The 16,721-nt window shown below is 39.7% G+C and overlaps 1 protein-coding gene and 1 long non-coding RNA gene across 2 annotated transcripts; both read left to right on the top strand.

Moving 5' to 3' along the window:
- The first annotated feature begins 10,537 nt into the window (after positions 1–10,537).
- Positions 10,538–12,433, top strand: LOC145577892 (uncharacterized). Its single transcript, XM_081635313.1, has 3 exons — positions 10,538–11,128; positions 11,201–11,726; positions 11,826–12,433. The coding sequence occupies exons 1-3, from the start codon at positions 10,538–10,540 to the stop codon at positions 12,431–12,433; spliced, it is 1,725 nt and encodes a 574-aa protein (XP_081491439.1).
- A 164-nt stretch (positions 12,434–12,597) lies between these two features.
- LOC145579076 (uncharacterized) lies at positions 12,598–13,387 on the top strand. The gene is made up of 3 exons (XR_014098996.1): positions 12,598–13,038; positions 13,138–13,236; positions 13,334–13,387. It is a non-coding gene; the product is annotated as an uncharacterized LOC145579076 (long non-coding RNA).
- The last annotated feature ends 3,334 nt before the right edge of the window (positions 13,388–16,721 follow it).

Consider the following 16,721-nt stretch of genomic DNA (forward strand, 5'->3'; position numbering starts at 1 on the left):
TGAGTCGACCAATTAGATCGTTCAATCTTTGTCGTCTGTATGTGGTTGTAGAGCACTTTGTCAGCAAGATGGGAGTTACTCTCCGCGACGATTCCACCCGGATGGGCGTCGCCGGACGTCTTACTCATGTTGGAGAAGACGAATTATAAAATTTAATATCATCCGACCATAGGCCTCATGTAAGACATTAGTTTAGCCACTGAGTTTTTTACTCAGTTTATCATCCGCCCTGTGGCCTTATTTCATTCGGTTATTAGCAATGTCCGTCTGTACCTTGTACAGGCAGTCCTTAGAAAGTCACGCATGTATGAAGACTAAAAAATAAGTGAAAACGAAAAACTTTTTCATTGACAAGTTTTTTCATTTACAAAAAATTTACATATCTCAAATTTAGTACTTTTTCAAGTTGTTTACATTCCATGTTTTGGGCAGCCGTCTGCCGTCTGGAGTTTACAGGCGGTAGGTGCCATTTCTTACTTCTTTATAGATCTGGTAGGGGCCTTCCCAATTAGGAGTTAGCTTTCATAACTCATTGGCCCTACCGGTTGCCTCTATTTTTCGTAACAAAAAGTCCTCAACTTTCAAGGGTCGTTTGTGTACTCATTTATTATAGGCACGGGTCATTCGCAGACGGTTAATCTCATGGCGTAAGGCGGCATTGCCCCTGTGTTCCGGGAGCGAGTCCAATGCTAGCCGCATGGCCTCCCAATTTGCCTCTTCATCATATAGCATGACTCGTTGAGTCGGCTCATAGTGCTCGATGGGCAAGACGGCTTCAGCACCGTATACCATGAAAAAGGGGGTTTCACCATTCGCCCCTTTTTCAGTTGTCTAGATGGCCCATAGGACATGAATTAGCTCTTCAGCCCATAAACCACCGGCTCTTTCAATTTTCTTCTTGATGCCGTCTGAGATGAGTTTGTTGAAGGCTTCAACTTAGCCGTTTGCTTGGGTCGACAGACTGATGCAAAACAATGTGAGATCTCTTGATCTCCTAACCAAGTCTTGAGCTAAGGTGTCTCAAACTGAGGGCCATTATCAAACACCATAGACATAGGTACCTCGTACAGTACCGGGTGATGATGTTCTTCCAAATGAAAGAGATGACATCCTTTGTCTTGATGCCTTTGACCACTTCTGCCTCAACCCACTTGGTGAACCAATCCACAACCACCAAAATATAGCGCTTTCCGCCTAGTGCAGGCGTATAAGGATTTAGAATGTCCATGCCCCATTTAGCAAACGGGACCGGACAGTGGATTGCAGTCAGGTCAGTTGTCGGCTGATGGATGAGCTTGCTAAATCTTTAGCACTTGTCACATTTTCTGACCATCTCCATAGCGTCTGCCTCAAGAGTGGGCTAGAAGTACCCTTGTTGCCTAGTCCTGATAGCCAGGGATCTGCCGCCTATGTGAGAAGCGCAATATCCCGAGTGCAACTCTTTGAGTACTTCTTTCCCCTTTTCTGGGGTAACGCACTTCAACAAAGGTTTTAGGAAACCCACCTTGAAGAGCTCTCCGTCTTTCAACTTGAAGTTTGCAGCACGCTTCTCTAATACGGCCGCCTTCTAGGGTGAATCAGGAAGCGTACCTTCTATAAGGTATGCCCGGATGCCATCCATCCAGGTAGAGCTTCGGTCAAGTACTCCACTAGGCTCTTCTTCAATACTACTCCGTTTTTCCATAAGTTCCCAAAAGACTGACCGAGGCGTATCACACGAGGCAAAGGATGCCAATTTTGACAGAGCATCCGCCTTGTAGTTTTCAGACTTGGGCCCTTAACTTATATGAAATTCTTCAAGTATCCCAGACTCAGCTTTAACCGCCTGCAAGTATTTGATCATTGCCGGATGGGTGGCTTCATAATCACCATGGTATTGGCTAATGACCAACTGAGAATCTGAGCAGGCGTCAATTTTTGTTGCCCCTGCCGCCTTGCACATGCGGATTCCAGCTAGCAGGGCTTCATATTCCGCCTCATTGTTTGAGGCTTAGAACTTAAACCGTAGTGCATATTCATGTTTATCTCCTTCCGGAAACTGACAGATTATACATGTACCACAGCCGTTCATAGTAGAGCTCTCGTCTACATACACTTTCCAAACCTGATCAAGGTTGTCCGGAGCAACCGGCCTTATCATTCCGACAATGAAGTCGGCAAACGCTTGACCTTTCACTACTGCCTTTCTTGGTTCGTAGGTGATTTCAAGACTTTACATTATAATAGCCCATTTGAGCATTCTGCCAGATGAGTCCAAGGTTGTCATTGGCCGCTTGAGGGGTTGATCTGTGTAGATTACAACCGGATGTGCCAAGAAGTAAGGCTTCAACTTCTTAACAGCCATGTAGAGAGCAAGGATAAATTTTTCAACCACGGGGTATTGGAGGTTAGCATTTCTGAGAACATGGCTAATAAAATAGACTGGGTGCTGAATGCCGTCTCTCTCAGCAAGGAGAACGCCACTGAGGGCATGATTTGAGACAGCTAGGTACATGTAAAGCGTCTCCTTTGGTAAAGGGCTAACAAGCCTTGGCAAGGAGTGTAAATGTTCTTTCAATTTTTGAAAGGCCGCCTCAGCATCATCCCCCCATTTGAATCTAGTTTTTTTCCTGATTGCTTGGAAGAAGTAAAGGCATTTGTCACCAGACCGGCTGAGAAATCTCCCAAGCATAGCCAAACAACCAGTAAGCCTCTAAGCTTCCTTGACAGTGCGGGGTAACTTCATGTTAATGACCGCCTGTATCTTCTCGGGCCTGTAGAGTCGACCAGACTGCTGATCTTTGGAACTAGGTAACTGTCTTTTGGACATGCCTTGTTCAAGTTAGTGTAATCTACACACATGCGCCAATTACCATTCGGCTTCTTTACAAGCACCACGTTCGCAACCCAATCAGGGAAGTTACATGGCCGAATGAACCCGGCGTCTAACAGCTTTTTGACCTCGGCCGCTGCCGCCTGACTTCTTTCCTCGCCGTGATTTATTTTCTTTTATTTTGCCAGATGGGCCTCTATATAGGGTCCACGGCGAGTTTGTGGACAGCAAGGCCTGGCATCTCTTCCACTTCAAAGGAAAAAATGTCTTTGAATTCTTTCAGCAGGAGGTGCAAGTCTAAACCCAACCTTTCAAAAGCACCCGTCCCCACCTTAACAGTTCGCTCTGGACGGCTGTTGTCTAGAGGAATATCAATGTGCTCACCAGCCGGCTGCGGACGGAGCTCATCTGACCGCTCCCCGGTCAGTGATTGCTTATTCTTCTCTTTCTTCACCTCCACCAACTGATCAGCTTTTCTTTTCCTTCCGGATGCTGGTGGGGGTGAATCAGAGTCCTTGACATCATCAAGGTCTATTGGCTCATTCGGCTGACCGGCTGTAGCATCCGTTGGTTTAACGTTTGAGAGGTAACACTCCCTGGCTGTCTTCTGATCCCCGTTGAGGGAGCTAATGAGCCATCATCCTTTTCATACATAAGCAGCATTAGAGATGGGATGATGACGGCCTTGCACTCGTTCAAAGTGGGTCAGCCAAGAATGATGTTATAGGCGGTCGGCTCTTTAACCACCAAAAACCGGACGATCATATGTCACCCCTTTCCCTTTTGCCCCAGCCGGATGGGAAGATCAATCTGTCCGACTGGGTGCATGACCCCTCCACCAAAGCCAACTAGTGGATGAGAGACGTCGCGCAGGTTGTCCATCTTGTAGCTCTGCTTGGACAGACACTTGTAGCTGATGAGGTCAGAGGAGCTCCCAGTGTCTATAAGGATCCGTCCAACCAGCTGGTTGGCGACTTTACATTCAATGACAACTTGGTCGTCATACGGTCAGCGGACTTTGCCCCAATCCTTCTAAGTGATGAGGACGTCTTGGAATGTATCACTGGTGGACGCTTGTCCATCATCAACCGAGTGGATCATCTTCTTCAGATGATCCTTAGTACCCCGAATGGTCGGACCACTACTGGCAAAATCGCCTGCTATTGTGTAGACCGGATCCTTGTTAGTATCCAAACTACTAGTGGGCTAGGGGGTCTTTTTGGAAGACTGCCCCTTGTTCGTCTTCGAGGTGGCCTTAGACGTGAGGATGTATGACTTTAACTTCCCTTGATCAGCTAAATGGTCCAACAACCGCTGGAGGCTGAAGCAATCACTGGTTTCATGACAAATGTCCTCATGGAACTTGTTCCGATTTTCTTCGCGAAACCTTTCATGGCCGCGGGCTTCTCTATAGTTACCCGGTACTATGTCTCTATGAGGATGGAATAGCAGTCTTTATTAAACTCATACCTTAGGGAGTACGGTTTGAATTCCATCATTTTCTTCTAGGACGATTGATCAGAATCTTCAACCGCCCAGACCTTTCTCTTTATGCTCTGATCTGCTTTGGGAGCCGGCTGAGCAGTTCGACTCTCCTTTTGTTTGTGAGACTTTTTGGAGTCTGACTGATGGCTGGACGTGCAGAGGTCGTTTGCTTGTATGAAGCTCTCCGCCTCTATCAACGCCTCTTGAAGGGTGAAAACCCTGTTTTTGACAAGGTCTAACTTGAAAGTCGACCCGTCCTTCAGACCCTTAAAGAAGTCTGTATAAGCAACTTCGTCAAATAGTCCTTCAATTTCGATTCTCACCAGATTGACCCTCCTGACGTAGGAGCGAAGCCCTTCTCTCCCCGCCTGCCTTATGGTGCTCAAGTCAAGACTTGTCTTCTTGGCTGGGATGTTCATCGAGAAGTTGGAAGCAAACAAGAAAGCAAGCCTCTTGAAGCTATGTATGCATCTTGCTGGCAAGTTGCCGAACCATTGTTGGGCTATGCCCTTCAAGGTAGCCGGAAAACATCTGCACCACATAGCATCCTCCAACCCCCTACATGTGCACAAGGTTGGAGTAGGCCATGAGGTGGTCCTTAAGGTTGGAGGTGCCATCATAAGCACTAACCAACACATTCTTAACCTTGGCCGGCTGTGCCGCCTCGGTTATCTCCTTGGTGAACGCAGAAGTCTGTTCACCAAGTTTGAGCAGACAGAGCTGCTAGTCCAAAGGTTGGACATTGAATGTCGCCTGTCCTCCAAAGAGGGCCGGTTGCATGAAATGAGGGGTGTATGGCATGTATGCCATCTGAGACACATACAGGGCATTCCCAATCATTTGAGAGCTAGAATGGACGGACTTGCCGCCTGTATGGCTCCCATGTAAGGATTGAGTATTCCTTGCAGATGAATTCTTGAAGCTGCCTAGAAAGCTTGACGTAGAAGCTGACTCAGATAGCTGCTGATTTCGATTTTGCTCGATAATATACCGAGCATCGGTGAAGGTCTTCTTGCTGCCATCCGGCTGAACAGATTGGATGACCTTCCTTGTGCCCGTCTGGGGCAGAAGGATTTTAGTCCAGTCAAGGGGAGGCGTAGTTTTCTCCTAGGGATGTGGAGTAGGCTGCCTGTCTCTGACTGACTTCTTCCTCGTAGCTCGAGGAGATTTTTTGGCCGACTGGCTCTTGCTTGAGCCAGCCGTCTTCTTTTCTATCAGGTCCTTGATCTCACCCTTGAAACTTGTCATGAATTTCATGAGCTCGTCTCGGGTTACTGGGGCTTGACCTCCTGCCACTTGGGTATTATCAGGCGGTAGTCGAGCAGACTTGTTGGTACCAACTTCATTATTTACTCACTCAAGCTTATCCCTGGAATGAATGTGCTTAGCAATGAGTGACCCGTCAGACGCCACATATGTTTCGACGTCCACATCGTGGTTGTCTTCTTGGTCTGTAAAGACCTCCCCATCAACCGTAGGACGGTTGGGGTCTAGCGGCGGTACAAACTCTTGAACCATCTTTGAGGTACTCTCCCCACAAACGGCGCCAAATGTTTTAGGTGTTTGTCACTCGGGAGAGTTACAACTCGAAGACCGGTGGTTGGAGCTCCGTCTCCGACGAGCAAGTTAGAACGTGATGGAGAATACGAAAAGGTGCAGAAAAGTAGAATGCGATCTTCTTGGATTTCGAGATCAGGTGTTTTCTCTAATTTAAGAGAATGTCAAGTTGTTGAAATAAATGTATCTGTCCCATAAATGGGGGAAATCTCCCTATTTATAGGGTCATTGGAAAAGGTGTCCTTTATTAGGTCATTCTGACCTGATTTGGTGGGTTGTGCCGTAATACGGCTTTCTTGGGGTTTGGGCCAAAAAAGGCAGCCTTTTCTCCTGTTTGTTTGGAGTGATACGTGTCGTTAGATGAGAGATCCATTTGGGCCTCCCAAGGGCTGACACGTGTTAGTTTATGATAGGGCCACGCATCTTGTGTAATTTTACCCAAAACAGAAGGTATTTCTGCTGTTACAAATTTATCAAAAGCAACTGCATTTTAAATATTATAACCATGAGCCAATATTAATAAATTAGCATGAGGAAGCCCACGTTTTTGGAACTGAACAACATATATATTAGTGCAGCAATTTCTCCAAAACTTTTCTCTCCATGATTTGCTTTCTAAGTGCAATTAGCTTTGCATGGAAAATCCTTGCAACTAAATCAGGCCAATTCTGAGCAAAGCTCTCCGGGAGCAAGTTTTTGTTTAATCTGTGGCCAAGTAGGATTATAGGTAATAGTTATGAACAGATCTGGTTTTCCAAACCGCTACACCAAAGTTATTGCATTCAAGTACCTACTTCGTAAAACTCTTAGACCACCCAAAGAAGAAGGAGGCAATATGACATAATGACCAACATTTGCAGAGATGTTTTCTCCACCCTCAAAACAATCAATAATTCGTTTATAAAGATTAGCACGAATGGCAGCCTAGCTTCTACGGAAAAAATCCAGTCTTGTGTTTTCTAGCTTAACATACATGTCAACTATATATTGCTGAAACAATCGAGAAGCTCGTAGCAAATAGTTCCCCTGCCTATTTGTAACTTAAATGCATAATATTCTCTACAGGAAATCTTCTTTACTCTTTTCCTTTTTCCATTAGATGCATCTGTATTTTTTATAGAAAATAGGAAGTTTAACCATCACAACAAAATGAGCTTAATAACTAATAATTCCATGGATGATTTACATAAAACTAAAGTGCAAGGGCCAAACACAAAATAATAATGGCTTATCTATTTTACTAAATAAGTGACAAGAGGAAAATGTAGGTCGTTATGTACCTCTCCTAGCGCCAAACTTAATTTGTAAACACTCGACCAACCCTAATACAAGTATATGGTAAGTCAACGGTCGAACCCAAAGTAATGAGTAGGAACGATGCTATAGCCTATGTCAAGCTAATTCGAAGAATATAAAAGGTTGTGGTTGGTAACTAAGATGTCAAAAAGCTAGACAAATTGAGGAATTCAATATGCTAAACACTAGGGATATAGGTTCCACTTTCAAGCTCAATGATTATGCTAATTTATAGATCACTCAATCGATTCAACATCACAAGGGACAAACAATAGTTGCAATCAAAGGAATCCAAAAGCTATCTCCTATAAGCCAAGCTAGGGGTCACTATGAATGGCTAACAAGGAAATTCCCAATCAAATTCAATCAATTAAAGCAATTCTCAAATCAAGGGTTCATGTCATTGAAATTTGCAATGCAATCTAGATTAATATAATAGGTTGATCACTCCTAGTTTAATTAATCACATGCACAACTATGTCAACCAATTTAATTGCAACAATCCAATCAATTTAGTATCATCAACTAGCAAATATCAGTAATCAAGCATGCTTCCCCTTCTCCCTAGCAACTAATCTACTCACTAAACATGGTGAAATTAAGGAACAAAACAAATTCAATCAAATTCATATTCATTTAAAGATTAATCAAAAGAAAATCAATCAATCAACAAATTCTAGAGCAAGGAATGTAATGTCAATCAAAATTCAAGAAACTAGAAAGAATTGCATTAAAAGTAAATCAAAGGAATGAAATCTTACAAACTTCCATTGAATTGAAGGAGGAATTTCAAGTGCAAATTGAAATCTAAGATCAAATTCAAGTACAAACAAGTAAATCTTAAGCTTCTCTCTCTACTTTCTCTCTCTACTACTTCTGGAAAATTATTTCTCAAGTACAAAAGTTAAGTCGTCATAAAAAAGAAAGTCAAAAGCTATAAATAGGAAAATCAAGCGAAGGGGGCCGCACAAGGCCGTGCGCACGCACAGACTAGCCGCGGGTGCGCACAGCTGGGTCTGCGCGCACCCACCCCTGTGCCGTGCGCCCACCCCCGTGTGGTGCATGAGGCCTTGGATCCTTCGCTTGATCAAACTCTGCGCTCCCGAGCATCCCCATCATCAGTGCACTCAAAATGATGCCCGCGAACAAGGCAGTCCCAAAATGAGCAAATTGACTTGATTATTCACCTACAAAACACAAATAAAACAAAGAGAGAAAGCATAACAAAGTAAAACTAAAACTATGAATTATCAACTAAAACTATGAAAAACTCGTAAAAACTAATTAAGAACCAAAGTGAATTATAAAAATGGAAAATCAAATAAAACTAAGAGAATTATATGAAAATGATGAAAGAAAATAAAGAAAATGAACCTAAATCTTATTCTTTTGAGCGCCATAAACGACGCTCATCAATAAGATATATAACAGTTACAAGTTTAAGTTTTCCAATTACCCCAAATAATAAATATACAACACACTTAATATTACTCAATGTAGACATCTACTTTTGGCCTCCTGTCCCGATAGGAAGTGTTATGTTGAAAATAAAACCATCTTCGTGTTAGATCAACGTGAAGAACCCTTATGGATAATTGATTAAATCACAAGAACACAAAAAGGAATAGCTTAACCCAAAAAAAAAACAAATGAAATAAGGTCCAACTAACAAAGCCCGATCATAATTAGGCTTAAGCCTGAGGTTAAAACCTAATTATGACGGATTTAGAGGCGCCTAGGTTAAAAATCAATGCTGTCGCAGAGAAATCCGTGCGCATCTCAATGAGTCACCCTGGTCTAGAGCGCGCAACTTAATCAGTTGCGCGTAACACCCAGCACAACTTCTAGAGCTGCGCTTACGGAAGATTCAGAATTTCATAAAAATATAAAATCGAATCTTACCATAATACCGCGCGCAAGACCATCAGTTGCGCTGCCCATAGCAGCGCATCTTAATCACTTACAGTTACGCTAGGCTGTCGCGCGCAACCCGTTTAGATCCGCGCGACACTTGCTGGGGCAGAATACTCAAAACCCTAAACGCACCTATTCCCTATAAATAGAGGCTTAATACGAGGCTCAAGGAGACAAAAATTAACCTAAAACTCTGGCAGGAACTTTGTGAACTTATGAACTATCAAACCCTCTTGTCCTAAACACTCACCCCCTCAATACTTGTTACTACGGTGGAGGTTCCCGAACAAGAAGGAGTCCATAAGGGTTCTAAATGAAGATCTAACAAAGAGAAGTGGTAAATTCCCGAGCACTTAGATCAATCACCATGCTTTTCTTGTTTAAAATAACTTTAATTAATTAATTAGTGTTGTTTGATCACTTTAAACGAACTTTTTAATTAATCTATTCCACATCGTATCTTGCGTTAAATAAAGAATAGAATTGAATAATTAATTTTTGATTGGTCACTTAAGCCAAGGCGAATCTTGTTTATTTTTGTTCTTTTCACGAATATTGATTAAATAAGAATAACGACTTTCACTACTAGAATTTTCCCCCTTTTCTATTGTAGTTTCATTTGATTTTTAGTCAAATTACTCAAGTTTGATGTTTTATTGATACCTTGAGTTAACAATCTGATTCTTTTTTCTAATTTATTTAACTATTTGCATGTATCTCTAAATTATTTCCTTTAATTTGTCTCTTATAATCTGTTATCTACGCATACAAGATGTAAATTTTTTTCAATACTTTTAATTATATAGTTTGTTGGCTGGAATATTAGCTGTGTAAATTGGCATATATATGTTTCTATAGATAATCGGTGGTTTATGTGAATTAATTTGAGAAAATTTATGATGTTATATATATATAGCAATCTCGACATACACATCTGATCTAAAATTATGACATCCATAGTTGTTCTAATGATGTCAATAGCATATAAATTTTGTTTTCATCATTATATTTTCGTGGGTTATTGGTCTGATATTAGTTTTGTAAGGCTATTTTTGGTGTGTATGTAAGATGATGTTAATTACATCATGTGTGCTAGAGTATATTAGGAGACTACAATAATATATAAATTAGGAATAATTAAAGGGAAAAGTGAACCTTAACCTTTTATTAAACAAGATAATGGCTGGGCACTTACTTTAGATTTGATTATTTAAAGGCTGCTCAATGCACTTCCATTAAAGTAATAATAATATTTCTTTCTTGACTTCTTGAAAAATTGGATATATATGTTGTTTCAATTACACTATGATATTTTGATTGCGTAAAAGGATAACAACAAGTGAAACCCATAATCTGAAAATGTAAGACAAGGATTTGATAATGTATACTAAATTCATGCCTTTTGGATTGTTTGCGGTTTCATTTGCAGATTTTTTTGGTTTTTATTCTATAATTTTATTTTACTTCGTGAAAATGGCTCCTAGTAAGGATTGGATGGCAATCGAGGATTATGTTAATGACCCATCATATGAGGAGGGAATTGACAATTTCTTAGACTATGCTTTTCAAAATGTGAAAACCCATACAATTCGTTGTCCTTGTTATAAATGTATTAATGGAGAATCCGGTGATCGTGAGAAAGTTAGAGAACACCTACTAGTTTATGGAATAGTAAAAAGGTACACCTTTTGGTACCATCATAATGAGGGGTTAAATGAGCCAAAGCTCGTGTCAACTGGGGATGATGTAGTAGAAAATGAAAACCCTGATGAAGTGCATGATATTTTAAGGGATTTATTTCCCGAGTACAACAATGTCGATGTCAATGACGTTGAGGAGCCAAACGCTGATACTAAAAGATTTTATAAATTAATGAAAGATTCCCAAGATCCGGTATATGAAGGTTGCAAGGTTTCTAGAATGTCTGCCCTCTTAAAACTTCTTCATATAAAAACTCTTGGTCGTTGGAGTAATGAGTCATTTACTATGCTTCTAGAATTCTTGAAAAATGAACTTCTTCCCAAGGGATCAAATTTGCCTGATTGTTATTATGAGTCTAAGAAGGTAATGAAAGACCTTGGCCTATAATATCATAAGATTGATGCATGTGTTAATGATTGCATTTTATATTGGAAGGAAAATGAGATGCTAGATGTGTGCAATATATGCGGTGCATCAAGATGGAAAAGCAATAAGCATAGTGGGGAAGATAAGTGTAAAGAAAATGGTAAAAGAATACCTCAAAAGATACTAAGATACTTCCCACTAAAACCAAGGCTACAACGATTATTTATGTGCTCAAAGACCGCATCACTTATGAGGTGGCATCATGGTAAGAAGAAAACTGATGGTACAATGAGACACCCTGTTGACGGATCTGGTTGGGAATCATTCGACAAAGAGTACCCTACTTTTGCATCTAACCCTCGTAATGTTAGACTTGGGCTTGCTAGTGATGGTTTTCAACCCTTCACAAATGCGAAAAAACCATATAGTATATGGCCAGTGATCCTAATTCCTTATAATTTGCCGCCTGAGCTTTGTATGAAGCAACATAATATGATTCTTTCAATGCTAATTCCAGGTCCAAAAGGTCCCGGTGATGCAATTGACGTGTATTTGCAGCCTCTTATTGAGGAGCTAAAGGAGCTATGGGAAATTGGTGTTTAGACTTATGATGCAACATCACAACATCATTTCCAGCTCCGTGCATGTTTGATGTGGACTATTAATGATTTTATAGCATATGCAATGCTTTCAGGATGGAGTACTAAAGGGTATTTGGCTTGTCCTTGTTGTTTAAAAGGTACTCGGTCAAAGAGGCTATCTTACGGGGGTAAAGAATGTTATATGGGCCATCGATGCTATTTGCCAAGGAATCATAAATGGCGAAAGGATAAAGATTCATTCGATGGAAAAGTTGATCATAGTCTACCTCCAAAACCATATTCAATTGATGATATTCTTTATCAACTTGAGGACTTGGAGAAAATTATTTTGTCTAATGATCCAAGCGTGAAGACAAAAATATCTCATGACCTTAGGGGGGCAATTGGAATAAAAAGTATTTTCTTTAAGCTTCCATATTGGAGGACACATCTATTACGACACAATTTAGATGTGATGCATATCGAGAAGAACATATGTGATAGTATTCTTGGGACATTTATGAATATCAAAGGGACGACCAAAGACAATTTGAAATCACGTCTTGACTTGGAAGATATGGGGTTGAGGTCTACGTTGCACCCAATAAAAGAAGGGGACAAATGGAAAATTCCTCCTGCTCCATATACTACAAAAAGACAAAGGTTAGCAGACATGTATTCTGCCAAAATTCTTATTAGTGGTCTAAAATTTCTTTACTAGTCTTTCCCTTAGTTGAAGGACAATTCCCAATTTGATTAAGAACTGAAAACTTACTACTGTCTTTGTGAGCTGGTTGTGATCTTAAAGGGACAGTTCCTAATAATGTTTCAATTTTTTTGTATTGATTAAATTGATAGATCATATCTGGTAGTGCTAGAATTAATTATATCTTATGTTCCAACATTAATTGATAATCTATCTTATGTTAGGATGTCTTTACTAATGAAAGCATTGACGCTTACAAGGAGCATGTTCTTAACCATATGAGAGAGCTATGGACAAATTGGAGGTCTGATTTATTAAGGTATAATGTCACCAAGAAGAAAATTACCTTAGCAGCTGCATACAAAGGTAAGCCACCAAACGGAGTTGAAGAGAATGATTGGAAGTGGCTAATCAAGGAGGTTTATTTAGACGATGATTTTCAGGTAAATCCACAAAACTAGATTTTTTTGCTATTATTTTTATATGATATAATGATACATATTGTTAATAATCTACAGAAAAGAAGCACTAGGAACTCTGAGAATAGAGCTCATTATCCTAAAGAGCTAATGCATCGAACAGGAAGCAAGCCTACTAGACAAGTCATTTGGGATGAATTGGTATGTTGATAATAATAAAATTTCGCTTTCATGTCTTAAAGTATTGTATGTGATTTACAATAATTTGACTATAAGTGAATAATTATTGTGTTATGGAAGGGAGCAAATAAGGGAAATAAACCAAGTTTAGTTGATGTGTTCCATGCGACTCGTAAGAAAGGCACCAACTTTCCAAATGCAGAGACGAAACAAAAATATGTATGTTCATTGAATGCTTGATTTAGTTCGAACTTTAATTTTTTATTTTTGTATTTATTTTAATTTGGACATGATGATTATATTATTTATGTTGTAGGATGAAATTCGAAAAACAATAGAAAATGAACCATCACTTTCTCATGCACAGGTATATATATGTTATTTTTGTCATATATTCCATTACAAGAATGTAATGTACTCCCTATATATATTTCATAATTTGTTATATGTAATGTTAAGATGTGAAAAAATTAATGTATATGAAAAACATGTAGGTTGCACAGAAGGTTTTTAAGTCAAAGTCTCGTGATCGGGTTGTGTGTTTTGGAGGAGGTATAACACTTAAAGAAATAACAGGACCACAACCTAGTAGAGTGGAACTTCAAACTGAGTTGACAACGGCAAAAAAACAAAATCAAGATCTAATTAATCGCGTGGACACGGTACAAGCAGAGAATGATGAGCTCAAGGGACGAATGGGTGCATTTGAAGCTGAATTAAAAGCATTCAAGGATTTTATGATGCAACAGCAACAATAAGTGGCTGCTACTTATTGTTAATAATAATACATTTCTTATGTTTTTTAGGCTTAAGGACAACATTTTATAATTAGTAAACCTATTGTATTTCAATATCTAAGCAAAAGGCTTAACTCTCACGACTAAGTGTATGTGATTATTGGTTTCATCAATTTTTAAGGTCAAACCTTTTGTGATAAATAAATCTGTCATTGGCAATGTTTTTTTTTAATGTCATTAATTTGATTTGATTTTTTTTTGTGCTAATTAATTTGATTTGATAATGTATGTAGTTACCTTTTCTAATTACGACAGATTAGAAATGCCTCTTGTTATTTGCATTTGTAATTAACAACGAAAAATTTGGTTGTTATAGATTCGAATTCAAATTTTATATAACCATTCAACAACGGAGATAATTGGTCGTTATTGTCTAAAAGTTTGTTGTTGAAAGATTAGATATTAACGACAGTTACTTTGTTTGTCGTTAATGTTTAACGACGAAGTAATAAGTCGTCGTTAACAAGTAACGATGAACATCGTCGTTAAAACCAATAACGACGGAGCCTGTTACAACGAACAAACGACGAAAATATTTCGTCGTAAAATGTTTTAACGACGGTTCAAAGGCAATATAACGACGAAAATATTCGTCGTTAAAGACCCTTTTTCTAGTAGTGTTTTGCAATGTAGTTCCTACATGATTGATGCGTGTAAATAAAATCAACTAATTTAGTTTTTAGGTATCACGTTGCATATATTGTTTGGTGATGAAATTGTGAAAAAGGAAGAGCTAGTAGAGGCCGTACTAGGGCTAAGATATCGATTCCTCCCTAAAGGGAACGTTATCTTGGTACCCTCGCTCCCGAACTCATTTCTTGTTTATGTAGACCAATTTGGGCATGGTTAAACTTATGATTCGTGCTAAATATCCCTTGAAATCTACTTGGGAGAAAGGCATGAACGAGGTTTATGAGTTTTCTGAAAAATCATTGGCGAATCCTACTTGTTTCTTACAAAAAAGCTTGATGATAGGATCAATTCTAATTCAAGGTCCCCCAAACAGTGAGGAATTCAAATCCTAATACACCCTAACATGTGTAAAGTCCTAGGCTTTTAAAGGGTCATGAGCATTTAAGGAGAAAGATCCCCTGCGATGGGAACACCCTCCATACAGTGGCGACTCCACTAGGGACTTAAAGGTTACAAGATTAATTTTTAGTTATGGTCCAAGGTTTCCAGCACTAGGTTGCCTATGGGTTGTAATGGGAATTAACTTGATAATCTCTAGTTAGAGAGTGAGACTTGAATGCATAATATAGTCCTTTTTTACAAAAGTAAAAACCAAACAAGCAACATTACATCATGCATAATCGTAGCACATTATAACCCTTAGGAATTGGCTCGTTGACTAGGGGTTGCCAACACTAGGCTTCTATCCTGAAATCAATAACAATCATGCCACCCATATTGCCAACAAAATGTTGGGAGGGCTATGTCATGAGTTAACGCGTTGAGTTATTTATTTGTGCATCGTTCCTTAAGATATGGTACCTTTGGACACCTAAGCTTACGACCATAGAAATGTATTGTGTGAACCTTGGCTTATTGTATGCTTATATGATTACATGACCATGTGTGACGTGTTTAGGATAGCTTTTCTTTTTTCTTTTTAGCTTGGTTTAGGTTCCCAATTACGAAGTTGTTTCTTCGTAATTTTGAGTCGTATTCGATGGATTACATAAAAAAAAATCAAAAAAAAAGAAGATGGGATACAAACAACAACAACAAAAAAAGAAAAAATAAAAAATAAAACTACTCGAACAAAAAAATCGCGTAAGCAGGTGGCGCACGCAACTCATTGAGTTGCGCGACCACTACCAGAGCAAGAGCCAAGGATGCGCGCGCCTTTCGCGCGCAACCTAGCTACTTGCACGCGCCTGCTGTTCCGAGTCCTTTTGATTCTTCAAAGAACAATTGACTTGTTCAAACAATATCTTTATTAAAGAATTGTTTAAAGGTGATGTTATCCATTCGAATGCATCTTGCGTCTTTTCATTCTTCCTTTCTTCTTTTGTCTCCTAAACAAGCGTATCGATTTACTTATCCTTTCGTACTTCTTTTAGGGCTGGTTTCCAAGCTTGGGAACGAAGACTCCTGGGCGCTTGCATTCTACGTTTACCATCAAACAATTCACCCCTTTCAAACCACCTTCCCTCAATAACTAATTCTAGTCCAACAACGATGTCAACCTTAGAGAAACTCCAAGAAGAGATTGCTCGTTTGAGAGAAGAAAAAGATCAAGAGGCCGTGGAGAGAAGGATTAAGAAACTTGAAAAAGCTGAAAAGAAAAATGCCGAAACTTTGGCCTTGCAACAAAAGATGGAGGAATTATCCATCAAAGAGAAGTCGTTGGAGAAGCTTGTCCTTCGTTCCACAATGGGGAACAAGTACTTCGACGCAGAAAAGTTCGCTCCTTCTACAGGGTTTGCTTTACCAGAAAAGTTCGTAGCTACGGACTTGCCAATATTCAAGGTGACCAATAATCCAAAAAATCATTTAATGAGTTTTACTGGCACCATGGCATTAAAGGGAGTTGATCCTAAGATTTATGCTTTAACTTTCCCTTTATCTCTAGACCCAGCCGCAAAAGAGTTGTACTATGGGCTAGATGCGAAGTTCAAGACAACATGGGAAGATGTAGTTTCGGCTTTCATCACCCAATATGAAAGTAACGTAGAGTTCAAATCAACTTTACGTGATTTTGAGATGCTTAAGCAACGCGACGATGAAGGTTTCCTTGCTTTCTATGGTAGATGGCGAGAAAAGGCGGCTCACTTTTCCAAAGGCCACCTGAACTCGAGTTAGTACAAAAGTTCATTAACAATTGTCATGAAAAGTACAACAAACATCTACGCTACCTTGGTTTAGACACTTTTCAAAAGGTCTATACTGTGGCTACTAGGA

The sequence above is a fragment of the Chenopodium album genome, chromosome 14 (genome assembly GCF_948465745.1).
Source record: "Chenopodium album chromosome 14, dcCheAlbu1.1, whole genome shotgun sequence".
NCBI classification, from domain to species: Eukaryota; Viridiplantae; Streptophyta; class Magnoliopsida; order Caryophyllales; family Amaranthaceae; genus Chenopodium; species Chenopodium album.

What these genes read in the sequence shown, in the direction of transcription:
- LOC145577892 (XM_081635313.1), top strand. Translation starts at nt 10,538, where the DNA reads ATGGCTCCTAGTAAGGATTGGATGGCAATCGAGGATTATGTTAATGAC. An exon ending in GTTATTATGAGTCTAAGAAG is followed by an intron (nt 11,129 to 11,200) that starts GTAATGAAAGAC and finishes TTATATTGGAAG; the next exon opens with GAAAATGAGATGCTAGATGT. An exon ending in AAAGGAGCTATGGGAAATTG is followed by an intron (nt 11,727 to 11,825) that starts GTGTTTAGACTT and finishes CAATGCTTTCAG; the next exon opens with GATGGAGTACTAAAGGGTAT.